This window comes from Carlito syrichta, unplaced genomic scaffold (assembly GCF_000164805.1).
Source record: "Carlito syrichta isolate Samal-C Ts95f unplaced genomic scaffold, Tarsius_syrichta-2.0.1 Scaffold305239, whole genome shotgun sequence".
NCBI lineage: Eukaryota > Metazoa > Chordata > Mammalia > Primates > Tarsiidae > Carlito > Carlito syrichta.
Window position 1 is genome coordinate 491,573 of NW_007249335.1, and position 16,427 is coordinate 507,999.

Sequence of the window (16,427 nt, forward strand, 5' to 3'; positions counted from 1 at the left end):
TTTTACCCTCATGGGACTCCCAGAAAAGAAAGCTATAAAGAAATGTAAAATTAATCATTGTGATTTACACTTCAAAAGAGACATAATTTTCCAGTTGATAGAAGACTGAACATACGCATTTAAGTGCTCTTTTTTTGAAATCTCATTAAAGCATTTTTAATGGGATTAGCAAAAAATTCTAAAAAGTCTAAACCCCCATAAAATAGAATGACAAAGGAGATGATCACAACATCTTTTGGGAAGTTGGTTAGCATATAGACAAAGGAGTAACTGCCTTAGACAAAAAACAAAAAAAAATAAAACAAATCTTAATCTCCCAAAGGCAAAAAAATAAAAAGTCACTTGCTTACTCTGAAGATAAAGGTTTAAGACTCACTCAAAGAAGTGAAGATGAAGGAAAGGTAAAAATTTAAAAAGGAAGCTTGTTCAAAATTTACCTAAAATGTAATTAGAATTCCAGATCCCCTGGCTCACTCTATGCTGCCAGGTGAATCCTTCCACACCTCCACTCCAGGAGATGACTAAAGGGTTAATCTCTGGTATAGGGAGAAGACAGAGTCCCAGGTGAGGAAATGTATACTGTATCAGTCAGCTTAGGCTGTCATAACAAAGCCCCACAGACAAGGTAGCTAAAACAAAGTGGCTTAAACAACAAGGTTTTTGAGAAATTTAGTTTTGTACAGTTTTGGACGCTGAAAGTCCACGATCAAGGTGATGTCAGGGTTAGTTTCTGGTGAAAGTTCTTGGCTTCTAGATGACTGCCTTCTTACTATATCTTCACATGGTCTTTCTTTTGTGCACTGGGGGAGAGAAAGAGATCTCTGGTTTCCCTCCCTTTTCTTATAAGAATTCCTAAGGGCACCAGTTCTATCAGATTAAGAGAAAAGGTTTTACTTTTATGACTCATTTAACCTTAATTACAAATATATAGTCTTATCTCCAAATAAATATACTCACATATAGTGAGTATTACAGAGATTAGGGCTTCAATATATGAATTTGGGAAAATACAACTCAATTCATAATGTACCATAGTAAAAATGAAAGGGTTAAATAAATGTTTATCTACTTGTGCTCTAATTTAGCTGCCAGAACTCAGACTGGACAAGTCTTCCCTGTGGTATCTGGGCAACCTAAGGAGTCTGACATGAGGGCATTTTCTAGAACAATGACCCAATGGGATTATCTTTTCTTATCTTTTCTTTTCTTTTCTTTTTGAGTTGGATTCTCACTCTGTCACCTAGGCTGGAGTGCTGTAGTGCACTCACAGCTACCATAGCCTCGACCTGCTGGGCTTAGGCGATCCTTCCATCGCTGCCTTCCAAGTAGCTGGAACTACATACATGCGCTACCATGTCCGGCTAGTTTTTGTGATTTATTGTAGAGACGAGGTCTCACCAAGTTGCACAGGCTGGTCTCGAACCCCTGGGCTCAGGCAATTCTCTCACCTCGACCTCCCAAAGTGCTGGCATTATAGGCCAAGCCACCACGCCTGGCCTGGGATTATTTTACAATAAACCCCACCACATGCACAGAGGAGAATACATTCGTGCTTAATACACCTAAATTATAGAACTTTTAATAAAAATATATTTTTAGTTTCTAAACCATATGGGTATTTTAACTTTTTTTAAAAAATTTTAATTCAATACAAGAGTTATAAGCAAAAGCAATCTCAATGTCCTACTAGTAATTTTTGAGTAATCATCACACTATACAAATTTCCATGTGACTCTATTGTAGAATCAGAATATAGGCCTGTGGTTTAAAATAACAGATTTAGTATAACCTGAAAATACTCCATTCTCTGACAAACACAGAGATGTGATAGAAGAAAACTAAATTAACAAACATATAGCAACATTAAAAAAAAGTAAATAGAAGTCTGGATAGACCAGAAATATAGCCATTACTGAAGGGAGAAGTAGTCTCAAGTCTGAAAGCACGTGGAATCAGCCTTTCTGTGTAGGACCTGAATCAAAGACTTTTACTGAGATACCCCAGGGCAAGTCTGTGCAGCCCTGGATGGATGCTTGGGTCTGGAACCTAGGGCTAACATCTGTACCAGCCAAGTCTAGTAAATGCCAAAATAGAATTTCTTTACATGCCAGTAGGTTCTCAGGAACACGGAGCACTTGACCAGACTGTCAGAATTGTAAGTAGTTATTGTGTTAAGTAGTTTAATAAGGACTTCATTTTGTGTTCATTTCTTAGAAGCCAATTATATTCATTCAAAAGTCTAACAAGCAAACAAAAAAACCTGGAAAAAAATTTTCGATTAACTTGATGAGAGAATGCTTATTTTCCTTAGCTCTAGATTTTTTTTCTCTTTATTCAGTTTGTTTTTGGAATATAAACTGAATTCTAATCTTCTTATTTTGTGCTTAATATTTATCATCCTCTAAAGAGGAGTTAGAATGTTTATGTACAGGTCAGGGAAGTGGCAAGGTGATATAATTCAGTGAGATTTATTTATAAGGCCAATAAACCCTGCAAACAAGATTTCCTTTACCATTTAAAAGTTTACAGCTCTTTTGCAACTTATTAAATGTACAAGTGTTTTGTTGCCCAGTAAATACATGTATGTCACATAAAGTTCACTGAAATTTCAAGTCAGTCTCCTCTCATTATTGTTACAAAGGAAAAAGTAAAATAAAAGACTATAAATACTCAGTCTTGTTTAGAAACATGAAGGGACTGAACTTATTTTAAATTTTTTAAAGAAAATTTGTCAGCTTTAGCTGTAGGTGATTTTCTTTTTCCTTTGAAATATCACACAGAGTAATATAATTTATATTCTGGCTCCCAATTTTACTCCCGTTTCAGATGCCAGTCAAAAGTCCCAGGAGCCACCTATACTTCTGACCAACCAGCTATAAATTTGGAGTTTTCCATCGTGTTCTCCTCAGGTTCTATGATTTGCAAGAGCAGCTCACATAACTCAGGAAAATACTTTATTCACATTTACCAGTTGGTTATAAAGGATACAACTCAGAAACAGCCAATGGAAGAGACTTATAGGGCATGGTAATGGGAGAGAAAGCCATAGGCACAAAACTTCCATGCCTGCTCCGAGCCTGCCTCCCAGAATCTCACCAAATCTGGTTGTTCAAAAGTTTTTATAGAGCTCATTCTCCAGCTCTTCTCCTTTCCCAGAAGTTGGTGGGTGGGACTGAATATTCCAATCCTCTAGTCCCTCTAATCACTCAGTCCTTCTGGTGATCAGCCCTATCCTAAGACTATCTAGAGTCCCAATCCTAAATCACCTTGTTAGCATAAAGTCGGGTCTGATCTAAAAAGGCTTGTTATAAATAACAAAACGTACTTTTATCACTTGGACAATACAAAGGTTTTAGGAGCTCTGGGCCAGAACTGGGAACGAAGACCAAACCTTTGTTTTTATATCACATGTATGAGAAAAACTTCCTTTAGTTTTCTACATTTTTGTCTTTAAATGCTGTATTAATTAAATTAGATATGTTTGGTACCAAAATATAAAGTGGGATATAGAAGACAACAATTCTTAAAATAGGCAAACCCTATAGAACAAATGCATTGTCACATTTTATTTGAAGCCTTTTCGGTGGTCTGGTTTGTAAATCATTGTTAGGGAGTTTACAGCCTTAGGAATTTAGAAATTTGCCTTACCAGCGGGACTTTCCTTAACTTTTGGGTTCTTCTTAGTTTGTTGTAAAGAGGTGTCTATTTTGATCTCTTCAGTTCACACTATTGTCTCCCAAACTTTTTAACTTCTAAGATTGTATACTTTAAAGAAATGGCCATGAAGTCAAATTGAAAAATGAATGAGTTCTCTGTTTCCTTTACTAGGAACAGATTCTTTTAGAAGATGATCTTGTGTGTGATGTGTGTTTATTTTGTTTGCAAATTCCATGCAAGTTTCTTGTTTGCCTAGGTTATTAGGAATTTCTGGGGAAAAAAATATAGTCGTTTAAAATAACAGAACATTTAATAGAATCTAACTTGTGTCACAATTGCATATGCGATATTGCTATTTTTAAGTCATATTTTCTTTCATTGTAACACAAGAAACTTCAAACCCTCTTTAGAAGTGGGTATCATTTAAATAATAAAATAATTAAAATGATAGTGTAGTAATTGTAGTAAACAGTAGCAAAAGTCAAGTTTATATTTTCTACTTGCTTACCTATCTAAATGTGCCACGAGCAAACAGATATATTGTATATTTTGGGTCATGATTGAATCTTCCAGATTCTAAAAACCACAACCTTTATTTCACCATAAAAGTTTCAAAAAGAAATAACTAGAGGATAATAAAAATTATGTGTACAAATTGATAGCATGGGTAGAGAAGAGAAAGGCATAATGAGCACCCCTGTTTATTCACAGACATAGAAAAAATTTTAATTTCAGATGAGAAGAAAAACTATTAATAAAACATTTTATATAGAGCTAACAATTCTGCAAAACATGGAATAACTTTCCCTTATAATTAATGTCATATTATCAAGATGCCAGGAATAAAATTGCTGAAGAATATTATTAGTATTATTATTAAGCCTACTTCTCCCTGGGTACATAAAAACCACAAAGGGTTAGCTACATGCATTTGGGCTTATAAAATTATTGTAATGTGAACATAAATTTGCTTTATGAAACTTGTGCTTGACCCTCAGAGAAGTAATAATCCCTGGAAGCTCTCCCTCAACAGTTGTAGACCCTCAGCCATGCACCAGCCTCCTCTAAATCCTACAGAAATTTGTTACTTGAAAAAAGAAGGGTAAAGTTCTTGGACTTAAGCCTAAATACAAACCTCACAGCCAAATTCACAATAATATTTGCATCTTCCTAAAAATATATATAACATGATATATAAACAAAATATAAAATGTATGTTATATAAGATATAAAGTATATAGAACATGCAGTTATGAAGACCCGTGATGACTCCTGGTATCAAATGGTAAACAGCTTGGGGCACCTTTGCTAAAGATTTGAAATTGTGATAGGATTAAAAAGACAAAGACATAAGTGGGTTTTGAGCCTGGGTCGCCTATGTGACTTACCAAGTCAAATACACTGTGTTGTCTTCTGTAAACAATGCTTCCAAATTTAATACCGAACAAACACTCTTATTTATATTGAATTTTTTCTAAGAGATTTGGGGTAAGTTAGTTCATCTCTTTGGATATCCGTTTCCTCATTGATGAAATGTAGAAAATCAGAATAGATACCTTATCGGGTTGTTGTGAAGACTAAGATCATATAAGTCATGTAATGAGAAAATCTACCTAATTGGCCTATAAATATTAACTTGATAAGATTTGAGACAAAAAGGCAGTGCTTTCATTTAACTAAGCTTCAATTTCCGGTGAAGCAAAAAATAATGTTCAGTAAATAAATAACTTAATAAACAAGTAATAAAGCAGAGAAACACACTTTGAATGAAAGCACCGGTCTGTATCCATCTCAGATAAGTTGATTGAATCTTGACATTGATTGCAGTGAATTGTAGATGATCTTCTAAAGTAAAGATCTCTCTAAAACCTGATAAGCTTTCTGGATGCTTTTTCAAAAAGTTGTCCCCAAATACTTGTAGTCATTGATGTTTCCACATTAAAATCAACTTTAAAACATGTCAGTTTACATTAAAAAAAGCTTTATTTTCTTATAAAATACTGATGATATTTAAATACCTTAGAACAATGTTGGTTTTAGAAATCTAATGTGAAACAAAAATAATAAACCAATTAGGTAGATTTTTTTTTTTTTGAGAATGTAGCTATACCACAAAGATAGTTTGACTTTGGTTCCAGACCACCACAATAAAGTGAAAATTGCAATAAAGTAAGACACACAAAGTTTTTGGTTTTCTAACACATACAAAGGTTATGTTTACTTTATACAGTAGTCCATTAAGTGTACAACAGCATTATGTCTAAAAAACAATAGTCATACCTTAATTTAAAAATGTTTTACTGCTAAAAATAGGTTTCCAATCATTGAAGCCTTCAGTAATCATTTTGTTGGTGGAAGGTCTTGCCTCAATGTTGATGGCTGCTGATTGATCAGGATGGTGATTTTATGTGTGGCTGGGGCAATTTTATAAAATAAGACAACAATGACGTTTGCCACATCTATCACATCTTTCTTTCATTAAATATTTCTTCATAGCATATAATGATGTTTGGATATATTTTATCCACTTTAGAACTTCTTTCAAATTTGGAATCAATCCTCTCAAGCCCCGCTATTGCTTTAGCTGCTAAGCTTATGGAATAGTCTAAATTCTTTGTTGTCTTTTTAACACATCTTCACTAGGAGTACATTCCATCTCAAGAACGACTTTCTCTACTCATTCATAAAAAGCAACTCCTCATCCATTCAATTTTGATCATGAGATTTCAGTAATTCCAGTCACATCTTCAGGCTCCACTTCTAATTCTAGTTCTTGCTTTTTTTCACCACATCTATAGTTACTTCCTCCCCTGAAATCTTAAATCTTCAAAGACATTTATGAGGGCTGGACTCCACTTCCTTCAAACTCTTGTTAATGTTAATGTCTGGATCTCTTCCCATGAATCAGGAATCTTCTTAATGGCATTTAGAATGGTGAAATCTTTTCAGAAGGTTTTCAAATTACTTTGCCTAATCTATCATAGTAATCCCGATCTATGGAAGCTGCAGTTTTACAGAATGTATTTCCTAAAGAATATGACTTGAAAAGCAAATTTTTTCCTTGATTCATGGGCTACAGAATGGATGTTTTGTTAGCAGCATGAAAACAACATTAATGTTTTTGTATATTTGTAGAACTCTTAGGCGACTAGGTATATTGTCAATGAGCAGTAATATTGAGAAAGAAAAAATTATTTTTTTGAGCAGTTGGTATCAAAAGTGAGCTTAAAATATTCAGTAAACCATGCTGTAAACAGATGTGCTATCCTTTGCTGTTCCATTATGGAGCACAAACAGAGTAGATATGGAATAATTCTGTTTGTTTATATATTTATTTATTTAGAAAAAGTCTCTCTCTGTTTCTTAGGCCGGAGTGCAGTGGTGCATTCATAGTTCACTGCAACCAAGAACACCTGCACTCAAGTCATCTTACTGTCTCAGCCTCCTGAGTAGCTAGGACTACAGGCATGCACCACTATGCAGGCTACTTTTTTCTTGTGTGTGTGTGTGTGTGTGTGTGTGTGTGTGTGTGTGTGTGTGTGTGTGGAGACAGGGTCTCTCTATATTGCCCAGGCTGGTCTTGAACTCTTGGCCTCCAGCTATCCTTCTACCTCAGCCTCCCAAAGTACTGGGATCATAGGCAGGAGTCACCACTTCTGGCCAGGATAATTCTTAAGTGTCCTAGGATTTGGAAATGGTAAATAAGTATTAACTGTAACTTAAAGCACCAGCTGCATTAGACCCTAACAAGAGTCAGCCTATTCTTTGAAGCTTTGAAGTCAGGCATTGACTTTTCTCTAGCTATGAAAATCTAGATGGCATCTTCTTCCAATAGAAGTCTGTCTCGTCTACCTTGAAAATCTACTGTTTAGTGTAGCCACCTTCATCAGTAATCTTACTAGATATTCTGGATAACTTGCTGTAACTTTTACATCAGCACTTGTCGCTTTACCCTGCACTTTTTTCCCCCAAACACTCAGTTGAAACAAGTTTATTGAGTAATGTCATAGTACCTTTATATAGCTGATTCTTAGCTCACCCATCTCCTCAGCAACCCTGTGGGAGGTGTCAGACAGGACACACTCATTGTCCAGAAAACCTTAAGCACCCCCAGATACAACAAATCTGAAAACAATTTCAGTATATGTAATCTTGAGTTATCTTGTTAGGACAGACACCCAAGGTCCCCAATAAATTTTAGACAGATTTCTCTAAACTGAAACCTTGAGAAAGATTTTTAAAGTGGAACCAGACAAATTCACCTAAAATTCACCCCCAAGCCATTCTGTTATAGAAGAGTTCTATTTTTTTTCTGTTGAAAATTGAAATTCCTCTCCAAGTTTACTGCACCATTTCCTTTTTAAAAGTAGGTAAAGACTTCAGATATAAAAACTGAGGTCCCTAAAAGTATTGCCATAGATATTGCTGAGCTTTTTTCAGCAGGCTTTCTCCCTGGCTCTTCTGGCCTGAACAATGACATTGCCTTGTTTGTCCATGACCTCAGTCTCTTTAGTGAGTTCAAAACTCTGGGGTACAGCAAACATTCAGTTCACTTACTTGGGTGAGTAAAATTATAGGGAAGGCTCTTTTGATCCGAAAGTCACCCAGGGAATATTTCACTGAGTCTAAATGAGGGATTAATACAAAGAAGATTGAGGAAGCAATTACTTCTGTCTCAAGTAATATATTGTCTTGTGGACAGCAACTACAGCTTACTTGCATTTCCATTGATAATGTTGAATGCTGTAGTACAAGCATATAAGGAAACCTCAGGTAAAATCATGGACTGCTTTCTTTTGTTGACATCACCTACAGAAACACCATGGGTACCATGAAAGGCAGGAAAACTGTAACTCAATAAACAGTGGGGATCCATAAGCCCGCTTTCAGAAGGCACTGTTGAGGGATTTCACTCCCAAGCTTCTTTTACCTTTTGATCCCCTAAATCGTGTCTGGATATCTTAATTTGTTAACAGCACTTGCCTGTATTTTCCTTTTTTTCCATTTGAAATGACCACATTTGTAGGATCTAATAATTCTGTTCACTGAAATCATCAAACAAAATTGACATTTGGGAATTTCAAAGCACATTTTGGGCTGCTTGGGGGCAGTGCCATCCACACTTCCTCCTCTTTTTGTAACCTATGTCCATCTTGAACTTTCACGTTTCTTTTATTAAACCTCAAGAACCAATCTCAGCTAGCTTCAAACTTTTCTTCTGATACTTTCTTACTTTTCTCAGTCTATGCAGAATTGAAGAGCGTTATGGCCTTCCTCTTGCTTTAGACTTTGGCTAGGCTGATCTTTTATGTAGACCTTTTAAGGAGCAATAAAGCTGTTTTGCTTTCTTATCATTCGTGTGTTTCTAGAGTAACACTTTAAATATCCTTCAAAACTTTTCCTTTACATTCACAACTTGGCTAATTACTTGGCACAAGAGAACTAGCTTTCAGCCTATTTTGGCTTTTGATATGTCTTCCTCAATAAGTTTAATAAATTTTAACTTTTGATTTAAAGTTTGAGACCTGGCCTAATAATGCTGTGTGTCAAGGAATAAGAAGGCTCAAAGAGAAGGGAGAGAAGGAGGAAAGGCCAGTTGGTGGAGCAGTCAGAAAACACATACCATTTATCAATTATGTTGTCATTTTATCTGCATGTTTGTGGCACCCTCAAATAATTAAAGTGATAATAACAAAGATCACTGACTACAGATCACCATACAGATATACTAATAATAATAAAGTTTGAATAATACAGGTGTGGTGGCTCACACCTGTAATCCCAGCACTTTGGGAGGCAGAAGCAAGAAGATTGTCTGAGCCTGCTGGTTCAAAACCAGCCTGGGCAACATGGGGGGACCTCATCACTACTATAAATCAAAAAATTAGCTGAGTGTGATGGTGCATGCCTGTAGTTTCAGCTACTTGGAAGACTGAGGCAGAAGAATTGCCTGAGCCCAGTAGGTTGAGGCTGCTATGGCCATGAGCAGTGTGCCAATACACTCCAGTATGGGCAACGAAGTGAGACTCTGACTCAAAAAAAAAAGAAAGAAAGAAAGAAATATGTTTAGAATAACCAAGATATGACTCAGAGACATGAAGTGAGCACATGCTGTCAGAAAAATGACACATAGACTAGTCTGGCACAGTATTGCCACAAACCTTCAATTTGTAAAATAATCAATAGAGGGAATACAATAAAACTGAAAATCAGTCTGTCGTGGCTCTTTGATGTTAAGGATGCTTAGTTCTTAAGCGTTTTCGGGTTATAATTATAATAAACATGTCTGTTAATTTTTGAAACTTTAATGTCAAGTTGTATTTATGTGTTTGCACATTAATGCCTGTTAACTAGACTGGGCAAAGTTCAGTAGAGAGTGAGGATAGCATTTTGTCATGTGCTCAGTTAAATTTAACTTAAAGTTGTCCAAGGTAACATAATTTTTTTGTGCATGTAGGCTGACAAACAATCCAAATTCATAAGGGATATTTACAAATAATTGGTCTAAGTGTGAGATTCTCTTTCTACTAATTCTGCTTTATGTTTATATTACATTTCTGTCCTCCTTCTACTCTATTTTTCACTTAAGTACTTTTTTTTCAGAAAGGAAAAAATAAATGAGTAAATAATTAGAGTCAGGGACAAGATCAGGTTAGATATCTTAGACAATGTTTATTTTAGAAACAATAGTAAAAGTTCACACCATAGTTAGAAAAATTAATATAATAAATTTGACATCATTTTATATCACATTTCAAAGATATTTTCTTGCTAAAACAAAAGCATATACCATTAAATGCAACATAAGTTTATCGCATTCATGTCTATTTAGTAATTCAGAAAGAAATTTTATTAGTGTTAGGCATAGAATAAGATTGTTCCTATTGACCCTTAACTTCAGATATAATTCACCTTACAATGACTAGAGATACATCTTTTTAAAAATTCTATTTTAAAGATGTGGGGTACAATTCAAGCTTAGATACATATTTCATCATCATGCAGGTAAAGTTTGGGCCTCCCTTTGGTCCCCATTTTGCCTAGTTTGAGATCAGGTACACTTATTGATGTTGTATACCCCCCACTCCCATCTTGGCAGTGTCCCACTACTGCCAATTCCTTTCTGATAGTATTATGATAAATGTTCAGGGTCCGCTTATAAGTGAGTATATGTGGCACTCAGATCTTATAGATCTAACAGAGAGTAAGGGACAAGATCAGGTTAGATTTCTTAGATAATATTTATTTTAGAAATAATAGTAAAAGTTCATACCATAGTTAGAAAAATTAATATAATGAATATGACATCATTTTATATCACTGTGATAGATCACTGAGTATTATGAACTCTAAATCCATCCAAGTTGCTGCAAAGTCCATAATTGTATTTTTCTGGGTTTTTTTTCTTTTCTTTTTTTTTTTTTTTTTTGAATTGGAGTCTCACTCTGTCGCCCAGACTGGAGTGCAGTGGCCGCTTCTGGCCACCGCAGCCTCGACCTGCTGGGCTCCGGCGATCCTTCCGCCTCAGCCTTCCAAGTAGCCAGAATTACAGGCGCGCGCTACCACGCCCGGCTAATTTTTTGATTTATTGTAGAGATGAGGTCTCACTTCCCAGACGGGTCTCGAACCCGCGGACTCAGGCAATCCACTCACCTCAGCCTCCCAAAGGCGCAGGATTACAGGTTGAGCCACCGAGCCCAGCTTAATTGTATTTTTCTTTATGGCTGCGTAGTATTCTTTTAACATACACCATTTGCTCACCAACCTTTTCCAATCAAGTGGAAAAATCACATGACAAATGTAGCAAGTCTTCCTTGATAATTAAAAAATCCCCAAATTATATTCTTATTTCCACGGACTTTCACTCCTAATGAACTTATCCTGTAATCTATTAGATTTCCTTTTCTTACTATTCTTTGAAAATGGTACTCTTTTAGAAACAACATGTAGGAGTTGTGTTATACATTTTTTCTAATATTTAATATGGCCTTAAAACACTAAGGTACACAGCCCATTTTTCTTAGTAATATTAAAGGGACATCATTTCTCTTGCAGAAGTCTAATTGCCTTTAAGAGACATCATAAGAACTCAAAACATGGAAGGTATTTTTGTGGTTTTTATGCTCTGAATTCTGAAGTAACCAATGCATTCTCTGTCTCTGTATCTGTTTCTAGTGTCAAAATCCACATTAGTAGGAATTAGATCAGATTATGATTATGCAGTTGACATCTTAATTTTGTATATTTTCATGCCAGACAATATACATCTATATTATTTTTTATCTCAGTGAGTACGAATAAACTCCAGAGTTATTTAGGTTGTGTTTTGCTATGTAGCTGTTTTGTCTTGTTACATATCTCACTGTAATAATAGTGAGTTATGTTTAGCAAAGTATCTCTCTTTTATTAAAGGTACATTTTAATTTGTTATTAGAAACAACCAGCTTTAAAAATGTAATTGGCCTTAATATCTTTTTAGATTCCTTTGAAGATACACTTACCATAAAAATATACTCTTTGGGAATTTGACAAACTAGCTGTAATAAGACATATCATTTTTAGTTTACAGGAAAAAGCAAATGCTTCATTATTTTGTTGTTGTTATTTACTACCTCGAAAAGGAAATATAACTTTTAGCTAGCTGTGTGCATGTGGGTTCCGATATCAGTTGACAATATGAGTCAAGTGGGAAAACTTCCGTTTCTTTGTGATGACCCATCAAATATGCCCTTATGTCTAAACACATTAAGAATGATCAAGTGATGTTTTTCTACTTTGTTTTTTCAAGTATCTTCATAGTAATAGAAATGTCTAAATTATGATATGTTTATTTTGCAGGAGCCAATGAGAAAGAAATAGCCCTAATGAATGCTTTGACTGTTAATTTACATCTCCTACTGGTAAGTTTCCTTTCCCATCAGTGTTTAGAATACACTGATTACAGAATCTGATGTTTTTCTATCTTTAATTCATGAGTATCTGGTGGTCTACTTATTTAAAAATAAATTGTGAAGTTATTTTCATTTTTACCAGAAAGTGATGGACTATGATATAATGCCTTTTTCCTAATCATGGAAGAGTTGACTCTTGCAAACAGTTGTAGAATAATGAACAGTTCTTATCTCAGAAAATAAAAAAATAAGACTCATAATGGGTAAAAAGGAAAACTGCTTGCAAGTTCACAAAACAATAATGTACAAATGCTGGCAAAGATCTGAGCTTTTTGGAAAGATTATTTTCTTTTTTATGTCTTTTCTTTTTTATTATTTTAAAGATATGGGATACAATTCAGGACAATTTTCTAATATACTGGACTTTAGCAAAGTGGAATCATGGATTCGTATATTTTTGTGTATTAATTTTTGGGGAGTAGGTTAGAAAAAGACCTAGAACATAAAATTAAATTATAGAAAAAGAGTCTACTACCTTAAATGAGTTGCTGTGTTTAAAGTATTTCTTACATCTTAAAAGTATTTCTTGTAGCCGAGCTCGGTGGCTCAGCCTGTAATCCCGCGCCTTTGGGAGGCTGAGGTGAGTGGATTGCCTGAGCTCACGGGTTCGAGCCCCACCTGGGCAGCGAGACCTCATCTCTACAATAAATCAAAAAATTAGCTAGGCGTGGTAGCGCACGCCTGTCATTCCGGCTACTTGGAAGGCTGAGGCGGAAGGATCGCGGAGCCCAGCAGGTCGAGGTTGTGGTGGCCGGGAGCGGTCACTGCGCTCCAGTCTGGGCGACCGAGTGAGACTCCAACTCAAAAAAAAACTAACAAAGAAAAAAAATATTTCTTGTATTTTAAAGATTCAATAAATAGCTTTATCTAAAAATGTCAAATATATTCTTGATTTAGGATATTGTATCTATAGTAATGATATGATGTGTTGAAAAATATTGGCCTCATTTTAAAAATATGATTTGGAGACATAGGTTCAGACATCTCTGAATTTGACTCCCAGCTAAATCAATTAATGCATATTTGATGTAGAAGAAGATTTTAATATAAGTATTAATATTCTCCTTTGTTAAAATGAGTACAATAATATATACCTTAAATATCTGCCTGAGGATTAAATGTAATACTATGTGGAAGCTGATTTTGTACCCTGGCCAGTGATCAAGATCCAGTTAATAATAACTATCATCTTCATTGTTATTATTGTCAATCTCATTCTCTGGGAACTGTGTGAGAAATGAAAGGTCCCCAATGAACAAATGAGGCACTTCTCATTGGTACCTCAAGGAATGACAATTTTTTTAAAAAATGTTAGAGCTGACGTACTTTTAGTTGCGTCTAGAATAAAATAACATACAATAATAAAATATTGGAAGTGTTGTGCAGTGGAAAACAAATTGGCAGTGCAAAATAAGCCAATATAGATAAGACATACATAAAACATGATTTTGCAGTGTCATACTACAGATTACCATAGGAATCTGTAATTGGGAAGATAATATTCAACTAGTATGTATGTTTTTTTTTTGTTCAACATCTGACTTTAAGATGCATCAAATGCCATTTAAATAAAGTTTCAGAATTTGTTTGATCTGATTCACATCCTCCCCCCGTGCCCTCCCCCTGTGAGGATGCTTCTTCATTGATAGGCATACTGAGTCAATATTGTCTTTCTCGTTATAACTCTTTGAAAACAAGGTTAATCAAAAAGGTACCCATGACAGACATCTGAGATGTTTAATTAATTGATGTATTTAAAATACTAGATATCATAAGAAAAAAGTGTGGCATAAAATGAACAAAGGTATAAATTGTACATTAATGCTTTCTCAATAAATTCATTTCATTGCAGTTATCATTTTTTAAGCCTACACCAAAACGACATAAAATTCTTCTAGAAGCCAAAGCTTTCCCTTCTGATCATGTAAGGATTTCTTCAAATTATATTTATGTTCTTTATACCTTTCCTGGAGGAGCATATCATTTGTCTGACTTCAATGTTTATTTGCTAGTCTTTTCCAAGTAACCTCACAATAAAAAGATCTGTCAAATGCTTTTGATTTGGGCATTTTTTGAGTAGATTGTAGCTTTATTTCTTTTGTTTAAGTAAAACATATGTTAAGGGAAGGGAAGATTGAATAGGAACATTGATTTATTAGCCTTTTTAAGGATATTGAACAAACCACTGATCTAAATCAAGTGTAGTTATAAATGTTTGATCAATTCTTGTTGCTGTTTTATTTTACGAAATCAAATCAATACAAACCCTGGTGGTTAACCCTTTTAGCTACGTAGAATAGGAATATAGACTTTTACTTTTCTCTTTGTTTCATAAAATATTACCATAATCATTGGTGCTTTATTATTTAAAAAACTTCTTGAAAGTTAAAAATATTTCTGTTTCACTAAAAAAAAGTCATGCTACTTTATCAGCAGTTTAACTGATAAAATATTTGATTGTTTCAGACACATACATAGATAAACATACATTGCATATTTCAGTTTCAGTGTTGGAGAAACTTGATTTCTATTTTTTAGATGAATACTTTTAATTTTTCTAGACCACAACTTATGGGTTTAGGGCATGTATTTATGTCGAAATGAATAGTCATTACTTTGCTAAAATGGATCAAAGCCCTAATAGCTTTAAAATAGTCCAGGTCCCTGTAATTGCTTATTCCCATATATATCATATATTTTCAATGAAGTAAAATTTCTAATGCCCTTTCCTTTCACTAGCTTCCTCTTTCTACGGCAAGCTATTTCTATATCTAATGTTTCAACACAAAAAGGTCATACTACTCTGTCCCGACCAGCGGGACAAGTAAAACGTGGGCACGAGGAGGACTACCTGCTGCTGGTGAAAAGAGAGAGAGAGAGACCAAGAGAGAGAAAGAGACAGGAGACACGCAGAATGGAGGCAAGACAGTGTTCTGATCAAGCCTCCAAATTTTATTGTTAGGCGATTGCTTATATACATAGCAAAGAGGGGCGGGCTGAAATAGGGCGTGTGGCGGCTTATGATAGGAGGAAGAGTAGTGGGTGGTATGAGGAGAGGAGGTGGGAGGGGTGTTGTGGTTTGGCGCGCGCGGGCTTTTCGGAGGACAAAGAAGAAGGCTTATATGAGATGATTGCTATTTTTAAAATGGCTCCCCACACTACTCACTTTGGTTATTTTGCAAATTCTGGTTTTGACATCGATGAGGTAATTTGATGTCTTATTCAAAAATCTCTTGTCACTCCTTAAATCAAGAAAATCCCTAAGTCTCCATTCATCTCAAAGAATGTTCAGATTTCTGCATGCAAATTATATTAAGCAGTTCTTCTCTACATATTTTGCTAAGTTCTTTTAACCTTGACCTTGGATTTCATATACTGTTCTTATGGTTATTGTAGTATTTGTTTTTAGAGTTGTTATTTCAATGTACTTCTATGCTTTCAGCTTGATTTAATAAATAAATCATTTTTCTTTTTTAGTATGCTATTGAGTCACAGCTACAACTTCATGGACTTAACGTTGAAGAAAGTATGCGGATGATAAAGCCAAGAGAGGTATATAAGAAAGAAAGAAATATTCATCATGCTTTTATTTAGTATTGATTGTTTTCTTCATTTTCCTCAAAAGTTTATCTTCATTACTTTAATGGAAATTTCAAGAAAGAAAAAAAGACCTATACATCTGTTCCTGTTAGATCATTTTACTTAAAATAGCGAGTATCTCAGATGTGTATTTATTTTTAATGTCCAAGGGCTTATGGCAAGCACACTATTTTCCTGTTAATACCACTGGTGTCTGCCATATTCTTCAATGGGAAAGGA

At 34.8% G+C, this 16,427-nt stretch overlaps 1 protein-coding gene across 1 annotated transcript in view; it reads left to right on the forward strand.

Moving 5' to 3' along the window:
- The window catches only part of KYNU (kynureninase), a 136,484-nt gene that overhangs the window by 33,882 nt on the left and 86,175 nt on the right, over window positions 1-16,427 (forward strand). Inside the window, exons 5-7 of the mRNA XM_008061398.2 lie at window positions 12,496-12,557; window positions 14,461-14,532; window positions 16,086-16,160. Coding sequence (XP_008059589.1) covers window positions 12,496-12,557; window positions 14,461-14,532; window positions 16,086-16,160 — 209 coding nt within the window. The remainder of the gene's footprint in view (window positions 1-12,495; window positions 12,558-14,460; window positions 14,533-16,085; window positions 16,161-16,427) is intronic.